A 17,463-nucleotide genomic window follows, 5' to 3' on the forward strand; every position below is an offset into this window, starting at 1 on the left:
CACACCACATAGGAAATAGTATGAAAGTGTTTGCACTCACTACTGTAAGTCGCTCTGGATAAGAGTGTCTGCTAAATTACTAAAAATGTCTCCATGACTCGTGTCACAGCAGAGGCCCAAGCCAATTAACAAGCACCCTAGAGATTGAACCTGCTCAACGCCAATGCCCTCACAGGGGAACGAGGCTGACTGGGGCTGGAGGCATTAAAAGAGATAGATATTGTACAGTGATAGACCCACACACAGCACACCAATGTTAGCAGCTAGCTAATCATGAATCCCTATTAAATATGTGGTACATTAAGGCATTACTTAAATCGTATATCCATGAATGTAGAGGCCTTAGCAGGGGAATGAGTCTGACCTGGGCTGGAGGAGTACAAATAGATACACCCACACACAGCTAGATAGCAGTGATGATTGGCTATCTACTGAACATGCAGTATTTATTCACCCTCTCTCTGGTCAAGAGAAGACCAAAGATTGAGGCCTTCACAATGGAATGAGTATGGGGCTATAGGCATGGAGGCAGCATACAGATACACCCACATCACACTAATGCCAGCAGCAAGCTAATCCTGACTCACTACAAAACATGTGGTATATCAATGTATTAATTCCTCATTTGGTGAAGACATGTCATCTTATATCCATGACTGTAGAGCCCTCACAGGGGACTGACAACTTGGTCCGGAGGAATCACACAGACACAGATAACACCCACATAGACACAGCACACATCTAGCTATATAATACATAGCTAATGTTAGCTAATACAAGAGTATTACTTCACCATTTGGCCAACTAAAGTAATCTCATGTCCACGAATGAAGAGATGAAAATGGCTTGACAGGAGGGGTTGTAGAAGGGATTTCAATGTGATTCGAGTGTGCGAGCGAACTGTAAAAACTAAAGAAACCAAATTGTCTCATGAAATGCAGATTTACATTTTTGACAGTTCAGATTACGACTTTTAAACATCTCCAAACATTTCAATAGTGCTCAGTTGCATGTGCTTTAGACCACTTTACTGACAAATAGTGGTTGTCCATAGTTCTAATATAGGCTTTTCTTACTGTGCACAAATAGAGGCAACTGAATCTAAAATATCAAGGAATAGATTTACTATCATTATAACCCTATTTGTCATAACACATTATCCACTGCAATGGTGTCTGACATCTTGATTGTGTGAGGGAGGCTACCGTGAAGCTGTGTCGGAAAGTCTTACAGGAAAATCTGTTGCCAAAGTACTGTCACTTCGTCAGTGTTTCCCAATGTGCTAGATGGCCTCCATACCCTCCCGAGTCCCTAGCGGTGCCCTAAGTAAGAGTGAAAAATAGCGGGCATACATCCTCATATCACTATTTCACACGGAGGCGTGGGCCGCACAAACTCCACCCGTCACCGCTACTAACAACGCAATGCTAGCTAGCTAATGAAGACTGTTGTGCTGCAGGTCTTTGGAAGAGAGTGATGATCCACATTTAAAACATGTCAAAACCCTGCGAGAGTTTCAAGGGAGTCCGAGACATTCTTTGTGACCCTATAAAAGACACTGGTCGATCTGAGAGACTGTCAGTACAGTAATAAGGTGGGCCAGCCAGCAAAGAGAGAGAACACAAGAGGCCTTCAAATCCTTTTGGTGGAACTGGAACTATACTCAAGAAACTAAATCTGATTCTAGAACACACTTTGTAACACACTGAGAAGCAAACATGAGAGGAGCTTCCTATTCCCAGAAATCCCAGTCACTGCAGGTGAGTGGCTCTCGTAGCAGTACGCGGGTCCAGAGCCCCTCTCCCTCCCGGTGTCGCGGTTCCTCGTACAACAACCGTGGGCGGTCCGGGTACCAGGGAGGCAATTTGTCATCTGCCGTGGAAATCGGCACAGAGATACACCAACAGCATGCCAACGAGAAGGAGGAGATGCAGGAGCTGAACGTGAGGTTCGCCGGCTACATCGAGAAGGTTCAGGCCCTTGAACAGAGGAACGCCCAGCTGACTGCAGAGCTCGCCGCCCTACAGGGCCGCTTCAAGGGAGGCCCCACCGGCATCGGAGAAGAGTATGAACTCAAGTTCAAGGAGATGAGGGAGCTGATTGAAGCTTTGACCAATGAGAAGGGAGCTGCTGATATCGAGAGGGGATACATTGAGGAGGAGGTGGAGGTGTGGAGGCTGAAACTGGAAGAGGAGCTGTCACTGAAAGGTATGGTAGCAGTCCCACACTGATCACTGGCTGGGGAGATCTACTGATCTCGATCGTCTTTCATATTGACATTATTGTATGATGATATAAACCAAATTTCCATGAAGAACGCAGGATTTCTAGCTATAATTTTATTCCTTGAATAATCAAAACGCCAAATTTGACGACACAATGTTTCTAGACATACCATTGGTTGATTGAGATTGCTTGTACTCGTAGGGGTTTATGATCAGCCAACGTTTTGTCTACATACACCAAGTGAACCTGATCGCAATACTATAATATCATTGTTGTTGTAATGTTTTAAAACATCTACTCACCTCCCCCATTTATCCATCTCCAGAGGAGGCAGAGATGATCCTGAGGGAGTTCCGTCAAGACGTAGACAATGCCACCCTGCAGAAGGCGGAGCTTGAAAAGCGTGTCGAACAGCTGGTGGCCGAGATTGAGTTCCTCAAGAAGCTTCACGACGAGGAAGTTGCCGACCTCATGAAACAGATCGAGGACTCCAAGGTGACTGCGGAAATTGACGGTGACCGCCCAGACCTGGCCGCATATCTGCGCAACATGCGTGCCGAGATCGAGGCTGTGGCGGCCAAAAACGTACAGGAAGCCGAGAAGTGGTACAAGGGCAAGTTCGAAACCCTCAAAGAGGTTGCCGGCAAGAAAGAAGAGCAGATGAAGTCGATTAAAGAAGAGATCACCACTTTCCACAACCAGGTGACAGACCTCCAGAACCAGATTGATGGGCTGAGGGCACGCAACATGGCCCTGGAGCAGCAGCTGGAGGACATGGAGATGGCCCACATGGATAAGGTTGGAGGCCTGGAGGGCATCATTGCCCAGCTGGAAAACCAACTCTGCGAGACCAAGCTGGAGATGGGCAAGTACCTGGCTGACTACCAGGAGCTGCTGCATATCAAGCTGAAGCTGGATGCTGAGATAGCCGTCTACAGGAAGCTGCTGGAGGGAGAAGAGAGCAGACTGGGGATCTCGGCAGGGAAAGAGCCAGAAGTTTAAGGTGGGTTGATCACCGATGGATGGGTAACTGTAGTGTCCTCAAAGTCTAAGTGGTGCTTTGATGTAGAGAAAGAGTTACAGAGAAAGTTATGTGACTGACTGGATGGCTTTATGGCTCATTGTGATGCTAAGGCTTAAAGGAAAATATGTTGACATCAGAAAATGATTTGAATATTTACTTGCAACACTAAAGCACTGTTCACACTTTCAATACTGCATAACTGAAACATTTATTATATTTGTAGGTGTCCAAATATCATTCGAGACAGAGGAGAACTTCAAATAAAAAAAAGGTACCGACCTTATTTATAATTTCCATAGTCACTTTCAATTGTGCTGTGTACCACTCAGGCTATGTACCCTGATTCAATCCTCCATATGAAACCTACTTCTCCATGTAGGAGCGGTCAGAGAGAGGACCACCTCAGTGTGGAGACCCACACAGCTGCCAGAATGTCTGCCTGAGCACCCTACCGTATCTCCCACCCGGCAGCCCTCCCAGACTTAATTGCCCGTCAACTTCTCCCTCCACTACCCCAGATCTTCCCGTCCAACCCTTTCAACACGCAGACCCTCAGCACCCTACCTTCTCCCCAAGTCCTACCCACCACAGCTTCCGCTCCCCTGACCAGCCCTCGTCATCGGTCGCTCCCATTCCTGCCTGACCCTGTCAACCTCTCTCGAACATTGGAGTGCCCTGCTACAGTATGGTTAACTCCTCAAACAAAAACATTCCCTTTATTTTAATTTAAACCTTGTGACTCACCCATTCTATGTAAGATAACTAAAGCTGTTTACATAAATGTATACCCACTACTACATAATAAATAAAGCTTAACTTGAGTGCATACAACTGCTGTGTTTTGTTTCTGGTAATCATTTTTAATCTCCTAGTCTAAAATGATGTCTGGGTTTGTCAGAGATGTAAAAGCTCCCAACCACTTTGTATTAGAATAACCAAAACCTGACTAGAAATTATTACTGCACACTCTGAAATGTGGGGAAATACCAAAACCTTTCCACTCACACGAAATGAAAGCAACATAAATATAAAGATGTTTATTACTTTGAACAAAAGTATCTTTTTTTTTTTTTTTTAAACGTACATGGTAAGATTACACAAAGTCAACCAGGATGGTCTGTTAGAACAGGAATTACAAGATTGTTAAAATACTGTTACTGCATCAAATGCTTGTTTTATGCAACAGAATATTTTTTTTTTAAAGAACATCCATCTGTGTTTGAGGCCCACTTTCAGTCCAGGGAGATTTAACACGGACAGAATATTTACATGGTCTTTGGGTGATAAGCCTAACAAGACCGCATTCCATCGCATGAGTTAATGTTTCTGTACTGGGTACCAAGGGGAGAAGGCCCCAGGGCCAGAACCTGGTCTCAACATAATGAGAAGTTTTTACAGCCGATACTGTTTGCGGAGAATTATTAGTATCTTTCATATGAAGCCTAACCTTGTGACCCATTCCATACATCTGCTGTTTGTCATGAACTTCCAGGAGGATGGACTTTGCTATAAAACGCCGTGGCTCAAATCCGCTTGTTGGGCTCTCAACGAATTACCTAGGGGGGGGGGGGGCTCGTTGACAAGCTCCATTACTGCAGGAAATAAATAAAAAAGTTGACTTGTTTTGAAATGTAAGTCTCACCTTTTGATTACAATAATTCCACAACAAGTCTCAGACTAGACATAACATAGTGAACATATATCCAGGAAACTCAAATGATTTTTGAAATGTTACGTTTGGTATGGTTGCACATAAGACAGAAGGTTACTTAAAGCAAAAACTAAAAGTAGGGTGGTTGGTTGGTTGGGTGTATAACACAAACATCTAGCTCCCCAGAGGTTGCATGTTTGAATCTAACCACAGACAACTTCAGCATTTTGGCAACTTTCAACTACTTTGCATCTTAGCTAACCCTTCCCCTTAACCTTACTCCTAACCTTAACTCTAAGCCTAGCAAACGCTAGCCACAACAAATTGGAATTTGTAACAAGTTTTGTAAATTAACATATTGTACATTTTGCAAATTTGAAACATTGTACATTTAGAAAATGACATATTGTACAAATATGTTATACAAATATAACATATGAAATGGATGATGATATCCACAAATTAATACAAATCATGCACGTTGTTCTCAGCAATTTTATTTTGCAATGTTTAAAACAAAAGTATAATAGAAAATACTACAAAGTTTGTTTTGAATAGGTCAGTGTCTGCTGTTCTTCCTTCTCTTCAGAGCCTTCCACTCCCCCTCCTGGGTGGCCAGACTGCCAAACAGCTCCTTCACCTTCCTCTTCCTCTCTGCATCCCTACAAACAGAGGGAAGAAAAAAAACATTAGGTCATCTGCACATGAAAAAAGTCCATATATTTTCAAGTATTTAAAAAAATAAAAGGTTAAGTGGGGGGTGAAAGGTGAAGGGCACAGAAGAGAAAGTGGCCAAGGCGGGGCTCAAATAACCATCACCAAGGGGTTTGTAGTCAGGAGTTGGCAGCGCTACCACTAGACCAGACTCTGGCATGTGCTATAGTGATAAGTGTACGTAATGTCATACAGACCTGCCCATGACCTCGTTGAGTTTCTCTCGGGCCAGGAAGCGGGTGTCTTTACGGATCTCTCTCAGAGCTCCCTTGAACTCTTTCTTATACTTGTGGTTCAACCTTTCCTTCTCCCTCTCCTCCTTTGTGTTCCCTCGCTTTTTCCCATAGTCCAGCCTGGAATTGAGAGGTTTACAAAATGGAAGGTGAAACTAAAGGGGAACATAGTTCTTTTGTATGCCAATTTTCATAGGCGTTTGTTATACATAAATTAATTTAGTCTCACACAATCTTTCTACAATATTTGATGTAAGCCAAATGGGTGCATGTGACACTACAAGGGAAAACAATCCATCGCTATCTTAATCAGGGGTGGCAGGAAGCCTAGTGGTTAAAGCATTGGGCCAGTACCCGAAAGGTTGCTGGATCGAATCCCCGAGTTGACGAGGTGAAAATCTGTAATTCGGCCCCTGAACAAGGCAGTTAAACCCACTGTTCCCTGGTAGGACATCGTTTTTAAATAAGAATTTGTTCCTCAACTAACTTGCCTAGTTAAATAAAGGTTCAATAAAAAATTACATCTTAAGTGGGGTAATGCTACGCAAATAACGGAATTAAGATGAGTCTCACTCTACTATCTCGGATTGAAGAAGACATTACAAGGGAATACAATCACTTTGTCTTCCTTTTTCTCCACACAAATAACTGAATTTAGAGGTCTCACTCACACTTCCACAATCTTTGGTGTGAACAGTTTGAGGGGAATGGGTTTCTTCTTCTGAAACACCAGGAGAGGATGTGATGTCAGTGAACCGGATATGGTCGCAAGGATTTCCCCATGAAGGTCCTGGGACAAGAAGATAAAAAAAGTGCACAATATTAGAAAACCGGCCTAGTTACCCAGCCTAGAAGACTCATTTCAATAAGTAAAAAGTAAAAATGTCAATAGTAAAAAACGCTCCTATACAAAAACACCATGTGGTAGACAACTTGCAAGTAAACAAATCCTACATCAATTGCAACTAGTGGTGAAATAGTGAGTATTTCTGTGAGGGTGAGCAGCTGAACTGTGACAATGCTCCATTGTAATAAGCATCTTGCTAGCCTGTGTGAAGGTAAATGTATTATACTGCTTTACCACTATTCCCATCCCAAGATGGATAAAACAAGGACTCACTATAGTGAGAGGTAGTCCAAGTTGGGGGTCAATTCCATTTACAGTCAGTCAATTCAGGAAGTAAACTGAAATTCAAATTCTCCTTATAGAAATGAACCATGACACAGACCATGGGCAGGGTAGTTTACTTTCTAAATGTACCCTGTTATAGTTAGTAGTTAACAGTTCAAAATTGTTAAATCAGTAATTTAACTTTTAGGTTAGCCAAACTCAGTAAGGTAATCTGATTACTTTGATAACTTTACCCTTAAGAGGCATTAGAACAGAGGTAATTTTGCCCTGGGGCCGCAGTCGGTCTTCGAGGCCCGGAGGAACGCACTGGAAATTGGTACCAGTCAAGGGTTTCTATTTATTTCTACATTGTAGAATAATAGTGAAGACATCAAAACTATGAAATAACACATATGGAATCATGTAGTAACCAAAAAGTGTTTTATTTTATATTTGAGATTCTTCAAAGCAGCCACCCTTTGCCTTAATGGCAGCTTTGCACAAGCTTGGCATTCTCTCAACCAGTTTCATGAGGTGGTCACCTGGAACACATTTCAATTAACAGGTGTGCCTTGTTTAAAGTTAATTTGTGGAATTTCTTTCCTTCTTAATACGTTTGAGCCAATCAGCTGGGTTGTGACAAGGTATGGTTGGGTATACAGAAGACATATCAAATAGGGCGAAGACCAAGTCCATATTATGGCAAGAACAGCTCAATTAAGAAAAAAGGAGAAACGACAGTCCATTACTTGAAGACATGAGGGTCAGTCAATGCGGAACATCAAGAACTTTGAAAGTTTCTTCAAATGCAGTCGCAAACACCATCAAGCGCTATGACGAAACTGGCTCTCATGAGGACCGCCACAGGAAAGAAAGACCCAGAGTTACATCTGCTACAGATGATAAGTTCATTAGATCTAACTGCACCTCAGATTGCAGCCCAAATAAAAGCTTCAGAGTTCAAGTAACAGACACACCTCAACATCAACTTTTCAGAGGAGACTGTAAATCAGGCCTTCATGGTTGAATTGCTGCAAAGAAACCACAACTAAAGGACACCAATAATAAGAAGAGACTTGCTTGGGCCAAGAAACACGAGCAATGGACATTAGACCGGTGGAAATCTGTCATTTGGTCTGATGAGTCCAAATTTGAGATTTTTGGTTCCAACTGCAGTGTCTTTGTGAGACGCATAGTAGGTGAACGGATGATCTCCGAATGGGTGGTTCCCACCGTGAAGCATGGAAGTGGTGGTGCTTAGCGGCCATTTAAGCAGTTAAAAAGTTCACACACACAGCAGTCTAAGGCACTGCTTCTCAGTTACAAGAGGTGTCACTACAGTCCCTGGTTCGAATCAAGGCTGTATCACGTCCGGCTGTGATTGGGAGTCGAATAGGGTGGCGCACAATTGGCCCAGCGTTGTCCGGGCCGTCATTGTAAAAAAAAAGGAGTATTTACTGACTTGCCTAGTTAAATAAAAAGGGTTACACTTACACCAAAAAGTTATTTTGTTGGCATTTACGCATGTCCCCGCTACCAGTAAGACATAATCAAAACCTATTTATTTTGCTGACTTGCGGTGCTGTTTCTTTGTTCAGCCGTTTCATTCTCAACCAAAGATGCACGTGTTGTGAAGCTAGCCACAATATGGATTAGGCATATTAGTGGAATTTGCAGTTCACCTTCAAAATAAGTGTAGCATAATTCTACTATTTGTGTTCATTTGCATCACTGTCAATGTCATATATTTATTTTGAAGGCAAACCGCAGATGCCATTATTGTGTGTAATCCTTATTGTGGCTAGCTTCACAACACATAACCAGGTCCGGTCGAGCCTCACTAGCCAGATAAAGTTAGCTGGCTGCTTATAACGTTAGCTTTGGGCAACCGTGTTAAGTAGCTGGTTGGCTATTTATTTTCATGATGTTCAATTTCAATAGGCGAACAACAACACTAACAAGGATTCCTAAATCATTGCTAAGAATAATGAAAATTACTGTAGTTTCTACTGGTCATTGTTTTCAGGCTGGTTGTGTTGGTGCTAGCTAGGTACCAAGCTAAAGCTAGCTACCACAGAAGTTGCGGTCGAACAAAAGATGCTTTATTACCAACGCGGTATTGTAAACACATCGTTCGTGGACGGTGTTTCCAAACTTTTTGGTACAGCTTTGACAGTGCTACTGTATCTTTTTTGACACTCAAAGACCCAAACAGCATTCCATAGTATGCATGTAGTGCAGCCAATAGCATTAATGTGTAAATCCGGTAGGGCAACATCTGAAAAATAGCACACTTGGTAGTGTGTACCGGTGCTCGACCAGTTGGTGAAAGCCAACATCGTCCATGACAGAGAACGGTTGATTGTCAAGGGCAATGAATTCCATTATCTTGACTTTAATGGATTTCGCCTTTGAGTTGCCTTGCTGAAATGTTCTTGCTCTTTCAAATGACTGCTCGACTTCTTGATCCACACACACACACAGTAGACATTGTGGGCTAGGTTAGGAATGCCGTGTTGTACATGTAGCGCAACATTTTTACGTGGCGTCATTACGTCCTGAACCTGTGTTATATAGGTACGCACGGTAGCTTTGACATCGGTTTTTAACATCGCCGTTAAACTAGACATCAGGCCGATACCAATGTCTGCATTTTTTTTAGCTAATTTCGTCCAATTCCGACATATCGTGTATACCTAGTGGGAACACCTTGTTGGAAAAGCATTCCAGGTGAAGCTGGTTGAGAGAATGCCAAGAGTGTGCAATGCTGTCAAGGCAAAGGGTGGCTACTTTGAAGATTTGATTTGTTTAACACCTTTTTAGTTACTACATGATTTCATGTGTTATTTAATTATTAATTGTTATTTTAATTAAGAAAACCCATGGAATGAGTAGGTGTGTCCAAACGTAACTGTTTTTGCAGCAATTGCAGACCTTTGTCATTCTATTTGTCAATTTGTTAAAGTAATCTGAAGAGATTTCACCCCATGCTTCCTGAAGCACCTCCCACAACAGCTCAATAGGGTGGAGATCCGGTGACTATATAATGGAGTGGCCAGCACAGACAGAATACCAGCTGACTGCTTCTTCCCTAAATAGTTCTTGCATAATTTGGAGCTGTGCTTTGGGTCATTGTCCTGTCCAAACTGGCTCCAATTAAGCGCCGTCCACAGGGGATGGCATGGCGTTGCAAAATGGGGTGACAGCCTTCCTTCTTCAAGATCCCATTTACCCCAGACCATCACATTGCCTCCACCATGCTTGAAAGATGGCGTCAAGCACTCCTCCAGCATATTTTCTGCATCTAACGAATGTTCTTTGTGATCCGAACTCCTCAAAATTAAGATTTGTCTGTACATAACCTTTCTCCCCAAATCTTCCTCTGTTCAGTGTCTGTTCTTTTGCACACCTTTTCTTTTTATTGGCCAGTCTGAGGTATGGCTTTTTCTTTGCAACTCTGCCAAGAAGGCCAGCATCCCGGATTCGCCTCTTCACTGTTGACGTTCAGACTGGTGTTTTGCAGGTACTATTTAATGAAGCTGCCAGTTGAGGCGTCTGTTTCTCAAACTAGACACTAATGTACTAGTTCTCTTGTTCAGTTGTGCACTGGGGCATCCCACTCTTTCTATTCTGGTTAGAGCCAGTTTGCTCTGTTCTGTAAAGTGAGTAGTACACAGCGCTGTACGAGATCTTCAGTTTACTTGGCAATTTCTCACATGGAATAGCGTTCATTTCTCAGAAAAATAATAGACTGACGAGTTTCAGAAGGAAGTTGTTTCTGGCCATTTTGAGCCTGTAATCGAACCCACAAATGCTGCCGCTCCAGATACTCAACAGTATAAAAAAGGCCAGTTTAATTCCTTCTTTAATCAGAACAGTTTTCAGCTGTGCTAACATAATTGATAAAGAGTTTTCTAATGATCAATTAGCCTTTTAAAACGATAAACTTTGATTAGCTAACAACGTGCCATTGGTTGCTGATAATGGGCTTGTACACCTATGTAGACATTCCATAACAAATCTGCAGTTTCCGGCTACAAGTCATTTACAACATTAACTTCTCTAGGGTAGGGGGCAGCATTTGGAATTTCGGATGAAAAGCGTGTCCAAATTAAACTGCCTTCTACTCAGGCCCAGAAGATAGGATATGCATATAATTGGTAGATTTGGATAGAAAACACTAAAGTTTCCTAAACTGTTAAAATAGTGTGTGAGTATAACAGAACTGATTTGTCAGGCGAAAACCTGAGAAAAATCCATTCAGGAAGTAGTTTTTTGTGTGTGTGTAGTTTTATATTCAATGCCATTACAGTATCCATTGACTTAGGACTCAAATTGCAGTTCCTTTGCCTTCCACTAGATGTCTTTAGAAATCGTTTCAGGCTTGTATCCTGAAAAATGAGGGAGTAAGAGCAGTCTGAATGAGTAGACCCTGCCGTGTCACACGAGCATTTTCATGCGCCCGACCGAGAGAGTGCCTTTCTTGTTGACCTTTTATATTGACGACGTTATTGTCCGGTTGAAATATTATCGACTATTTAGGCTAAAAACAACCTGAGGATTGATTATGAACTACGTTTGTAATGTTTCTACCAACTTTACGGATACTATTTGGATTTGTCGTCTGCCCGTTGTGACGGCGTTTGAGCCTGTGGATTACTGAAGAAAACGCTCAAACAAAAAGGAGGTCTTTGGATGTAAAGAGAGACTTTAGAAACAAAAAAAACATTTATTGAATAAATGAAGGTCCTCGAGTGCAATCATATGAAGATCAAAAGTAAGTGAATAATTTTCTCTCTTTCTGACTTGTGTAACTCTTCTACTTGGCTGGTTACTGTTTGTAATGATTTGTCTGTTGGGCTATGTAGTTGGATTCACAAGAAGTTCATCTTTAAACCTATGTAAAATAGTTGCATCTTTTCTGAATTATTATAATGAGTATTTCTGTATTTGAATTTGGCACTCTGCAATCTCACTGGATGTTGGCCAGGTAGGACGCTAGCGTCCCACATACCCTATAGGAGGTTAACAATGTCTACACTGTATTTCTGATCAATTTGATGCTATTTTAACGGACATTTTGTTTAAAAAACAAGGACATTTCTAAGTGAACCCAAACTTTTGAACAGTTGTGTAAGTGTGTGATATATATATACAGTGCCTTGCGAAAGTATTCGGCCCCCTTGAACTTTGCGACCTTTTCAGGCTTCAAACATAAAGATATAAAACCTGTATTTTTTTGTGAAGAATCAACAACAAGTGGGACACAATCATGAAGTGGAACGACATTTATTGGATATTTCAAACTTTTTTAACAAATCAAAAACGGAAAAATTGGGCGTGCAACATATTCAGCCCCTTTACTTTCAGTGCAGCAAACTCTCTCCAGAAGTTCAGTGAGGATCTCTGAATGATCCAATGTTGACCTAAATGACTAATGACGATAAATACAATCCACCTGTGTGTAATCAAGTCTCCGTATAAATGCACCTGCACTGTGATAGTCTCAGAGGTCCGTTAAAAAAGCAGAGAGCATCATGAAGAACAAGGAACACACCAGGCAGGTCCGAGATACTGTTGTGAAGAAGTTTAAAGCCGGATTTGGATACAAAAAGATTTCCCAAGCTTTAAACATCCCAAGGAGCACTGTGCAAGCGATAATATTGAAATGGAAGGAGTATCAGACCACTGCAAATCTACCAAGACCTGGCCATCCCTCTAAACTTTCAGCTCATACAAGGAGAAGACTGATCAGAGATGCAGCCAAGAGGCCCATGATCACTCTGGATGAACTGCAGAGATCTACAGCTGAGGTGGGAGACTCTGTCCATAGGACAACAATCAGTCGTATATTGCACAAATCTGGCCTTTATGGAAGAGTGGCAAGAAGAAAGCCATTTCTTAAAGATATCCATAAAAAATGTTGTTTAAAGTTTGCCACAAGCCACCTGGGAGACACACCAAACATGTGGAAGAAGGTGCTCTGGTCAGATGAAACCAAAACTGAACTTTTTGGCAACAATGCAAAACGTTATGTTTGGCGTAAAAGCAACACAGCTCATCACCCTGAACACACCATACCCACTGTCAAACATGGTGGTGGCAGCATCATGGTTTGGGCCTGCTTTTCTTCAGCAGGGACAGTTAAGATGGTTAAAATTGATGGGAAGATGGATGGAGCCAAATACAGGACCATTCTGGAAGAAAACCTGATGGAGTCTGCAAAAGACCTGAGACTGGGACGGAGATTTGTCTTCCAACAAGACAATGATCCAAAACATAAAGCAAAATCTACAATGGAATGGTTCAAAAATAAACATATCCAGGTGTTAGAATGGCCAAGTCAAAGTCCAGACCTGATTCCAATCGAGAATCTGTGGAAAGAACTGAAAACTGCTGTTCAAATGCTCTCCATCCAACCTCACCAGCTCGAGCTGTTTTGCAAGTAGGAATGGGAAAAAAATTCAGTCTCTCGATGTGCAAAACTGAGACATACCCCAAGCGACTTACAGCTGTAATCGCAGCAAAAGGTGGCGCTACAAAGTATTAACTTAAGGGGGCTGAATAATTTTGCACGCCCAATTTTTCAGTTTTTGATTTGTTAAAAAAGTTTGAAATATCCAATAAATGTCGTTCCACTTCATGATTGTGTCCCACTTGTTGGTGATTCTTCACAAAAAAATACAGTTTTATATCTTTATGTTTGAAGCCTGAAATGTGGCAAAAGGTCGCAAAGTTCAAGGGGGCCGAATAGTTTCGCAAGGCACTGTATGCAACATGTAAAGTGTTGAACTGAAAATACAAGATCCCTGAAAAGTTGTGTATGGAAATTATTTCACTCAAATTTAGTGCACAAATTTGTTTGCATCTCTGTAAGAGAGCATTTCTCCTTTGCCAAGATAATCCATCCATCTGATAGATGTGGCATATTAAGAAGCTGATTAAACAGCACGATCATTACACATATGCACCCACAACACAATTCCACAGATGTCAAGTTCAGGGAGCGTGCAATTGGCATGTTGACTGCAGAAAAGTCCACTAGAGCTGTTGCCGGAGAATTTATTGTTAATTTCTCTACCATAAAGTTGTTTTCGAGAATTTGGCAGTATGTCCAATCGGTCTCACAACCGCAGACCACGTGTAAGCACGCCAGCCCAGGACCTCCACATCCAGCTTCTTCACCTGCGGGATCGTCAGACCAGCCATCTGGACAGGTGATGAAACTGTCTCAGGGAAGCTCATCTGCATGCTCGTCGTCCTCACCAGGGTTTTGACCTGACGACAGTTCTGCTCACCTTCGATGGCCATTGGCACGGTGGAGAAGTGTCCTCTTTACGGATTAATCCTGTTTTCAACTGTACCAGGCAAATGGCAGAAAATGTAAGGCGTTGTGTGGAGCAGTTTGCTGTTGTCAACGTTGTGAACAGAGTGCTTCATGGTGGCAGTGGGGTTATGATATGGGCAGGTATGAGCTATGAAAATCCACAATTGCATTTGAACTATGGCAATTTTAATGCAGAGATACAGGGACGAGATCCTGAGGGCCATTGTCGTGACCTCCATCCGCCGCCATGCCCTCACGTTTCAGCATGATAATACACGGACCCATGTGGCAAGGATCTGTAGACAATTCCTGGAAGCTGAAAATGTCCCAGTTCTTCCAAGGCCTGCATACTCACCAGACATGTCAACCACGGAGAATGTTTGGGATGCTCTGGATCGACGTGTATGACTATTTATTATTTCATTTTTTCTACTCAAAACCCCCGCGGGCCAGATTGGACCCCCTGCATTAGAATTAAACAAGGAGGATCCATCAAACATGGTCAGACCCGCTTAGGTGGAACACTTACATTTGCAACTATTGGGCCTCCCGGGTGGCACAGTGGTCTAGGGCACTGCATTGCAGTGCTAACTTTGCCACCAGAGACTGTGGGTTCGTTCCCAGGCTCTGTCGCAGCCGGCCGCGACCGGGAGGTCCATGGGGCAACGCACAATTGGCCTAGCGTCGTCCGGGTTAGGGAGGGTTTGGCCGGTGTGGATATCCTTGTCTCATCGCGCACTAGCAACTCCTGTGGCGGGCCGGGAGCAGTGCACGCTAACCAGGTCGGCAGGTGCATGGTGTTTCCTCCGACACATTGGTGCGGCTGGCTTCCGGATTGGATGTGCGTGCGCTGTGTTAAGAAGCAATGCGGCTTGGTTGGGTTGTATTTTGGAGGACGCATGGCTTTCGACCTTCGTCTCTCCCGAGCTCGTACGGGAGTTGTAGCGATGAGACAAGATAGTAACTATTAACAATTGGATACCATGAAATTGGGGATTTAAAAGTTACCCAATTTAAAAGTTACCCAAGAACTAATCTAGTTTTCAAAAGTATTCATATTTTTTCTGCTAACAACTGATTAGTTAGTTTTTTTTGTAATCAGATGTAAAAACTCCAGGGTTCACTGCCCAGTGGAAGGCATGTAAAGCCATCAACCTTCTAACTGTTACTATTAAATAAGCCTGGTAAGTGTTTCAATGACAGATGAAGGGAATGAACATGCTCAACTATCCTCTTGAAAAAAAACCTAATTAAAACAGTGCTTGATTGACTAATTTAACTAATCCCTGATTTGTAAACCACAACACTTTGTCATGGTCTTCAAATGTTTTACTGCAGCAACATTTGCCCAGGGCAGCCCAACTAAGTTGTCTTTGGATGACACTACAGTTCCACTCACCTGTAATGCTACAGGATACGTTTTGATTGGAAGATGTTTGGAGAGCAGGGTTGTGATTGGCTGAAAGATGTGCGAGTAGGAAGTGAGTTCTCTGTAGAGTGAAGAGCAGTGTTTCAGCAGGTCCATACAGGTGGCCACAGCAGACAGTCTGGGGGGGGGGGGGGGGGGGCATCATTAAGACAGAAGACACTGGTTAAATGACCACACTCAGACCCACAGAGACGCATGCAAAAACACACACATGGACACACACCGACTCTGTTTATTATCTATGAATAGTCATTTAAATAACTATACCTACATGTAAATATTACCTCAATTAACCTGTGCCCACAACCATCGACTCGTTACCGGTACCCCCAGTATATAACCTCGCTACTGTTATTTTACTGCTGCTCTTTAATTATTTGTTATTTACATTTTTTACTTATCTATTTTTTTACCTAACACTTACTTTTCTTAACTATTGTTAGTTAAGGGCTTGTAAGTAAGCAAATGTGTAAATGTGTTATTTCTTTTTGCAAACTTAAAAAAAAAACTGTTTATGCTTTGTCATTGTGTGTAGATTGATAACGGGGAAAAAACTTTAGTTTTTAAGTTTAAGGCTGTGATGTAACTAAATGTGGAAAAAGTGAAGGGGTCTGAATACTTTCCAAATGCACTGTACAGCCTATTGGCGCACCTGATAACGCACACCCAACTAGGACAGGAGGTGCTACTGAACTTGAAGCAGCGAATGATGTGTGAATAGTGCGACAGAGGTGCTTTTAATATAGTTGTTTGGCGAACGCATAGCCTACAAAACAGAAAGACGACCGTTTCCAAGTTGCCTAATAATGTTTCATCCCAAAGTTGCCTGTCTGCGCGTGCTAGTGATATGCGGATCAGCTGTTTGTTCACCCACACACAATTTCGAATTACCCATTCGCAACTGCCTGACGATATGTGATAGTGAAAATCTGAGCTCTTCACAGACCCTAAACTGCAAATATAGTAAATGTGTTGTACAGTCAGAGATGGCAGAACAATTTATGTCTTCTTAGTTACGTCTGTTTTCGCTTATCATTTCTGACATTTAGGTAGGCTATTTGTAAGTCCACTTGTCTATAATTAGATAGCCTATATGCTGCTTCTCTTCTGTCATTAATTGTTGCCCTAGAAGACAAAACAATTGCCCACCAGAATGTCATAAATTGACCGAATAAATGCTGCAATCTAGTTGACATTGGTAAGGTTAGTTTTTTCTTTCATCTCTGCTTCTCTCGCCCAGCATTGACATTTAGAGACCGGGGAGAAAATGCTAAAAAAAAAAAACAGGAAAGATTTCGCCAACATTTTCTAATGACATCAGCCTGACCAGTTAAGGATATTAAACTGCTTGGATGCATATTTTGTGGTTGAAATACTATCCGCTTCTATGATGCTGATAAAGATAGCTCCCTTTTTCCATAATTTGAAAATAAATAAAAAATTCTACAATGTGATTTTCTGTATTTTTCCCCCTCATTTTGTCTGTCATAGTTGAAGTGTACCTATGATGAAAATTACAGGCCTCTCATCTTTTTAAGTGGGAGAACTTGCACAATTGGTGGCTGACTAAATACTTTTTTGCCCCACTGTATATATATATATATATATATATATATATATTTTTTTTTTATTTTTTAAAATTTGCAATGAAATGTGTGGTTTGTTTTGTGTGTGTTGGTTTGTTTGGGTTCCTGCTGCCCCTCTGTATGTATAATTCTGCGGGCTTAAATCAGATAATGCAAGTCATC

The 17,463-nt window shown here is 42.1% G+C and overlaps 2 protein-coding genes across 3 annotated transcripts in view; one reads left to right on the forward strand and one right to left on the reverse strand.

Moving 5' to 3' along the window:
* Positions 1-1,399: 1,399 nt before the first annotated feature.
* Positions 1,400-4,081, forward strand: LOC110523969 (vimentin). Its single transcript, XM_021603159.3, has 4 exons — positions 1,400-2,208; positions 2,552-3,229; positions 3,474-3,521; positions 3,630-4,081. Exons 1-2 carry the CDS (start codon positions 1,719-1,721, stop codon positions 3,226-3,228), a joined length of 1,167 nt encoding a protein of 388 aa, XP_021458834.3. The 5' UTR covers positions 1,400-1,718; the 3' UTR covers position 3,229; positions 3,474-3,521; positions 3,630-4,081.
* Positions 4,082-5,378: 1,297 nt separating this feature from the next.
* Positions 5,379-17,463, reverse strand: part of nop14 (NOP14 nucleolar protein homolog (yeast)) — a 33,107-nt gene continuing 21,022 nt past the window's right edge. For both annotated transcript variants that reach the window (XM_021603156.3, XM_021603157.3), the window contains exons 16-19: positions 15,686-15,833; positions 6,520-6,638; positions 5,813-5,968; positions 5,379-5,563 (exon numbers count right to left, since the gene is read on the reverse strand). In XM_021603156.3, coding sequence (XP_021458831.3) covers positions 5,461-5,563; positions 5,813-5,968; positions 6,520-6,638; positions 15,686-15,833 — 526 coding nt within the window. In that variant the 3' untranslated portion in view covers positions 5,379-5,460. The remainder of the gene's footprint in view (positions 5,564-5,812; positions 5,969-6,519; positions 6,639-15,685; positions 15,834-17,463) is intronic.

The sequence above is a fragment of the Oncorhynchus mykiss genome, chromosome 5 (genome assembly GCF_057628025.1).
Source record: "Oncorhynchus mykiss isolate SJ-2025 chromosome 5, ASM5762802v1, whole genome shotgun sequence".
Lineage (NCBI taxonomy): Eukaryota > Metazoa > Chordata > Actinopteri > Salmoniformes > Salmonidae > Oncorhynchus > Oncorhynchus mykiss.

Bases quoted from the DNA above. Each gene is read 5' to 3' on its own strand.
- LOC110523969 (XM_021603159.3), top strand. From the start codon at position 1,719: ATGAGAGGAGCTTCCTATTCCCAGAAATCCCAGTCACTGCAGGTGAGT. The intron at 2,209-2,551 runs GTATGGTAGCAG...ATCCATCTCCAG, and splicing joins AGAGGAGCTGTCACTGAAAG to AGGAGGCAGAGATGATCCTG.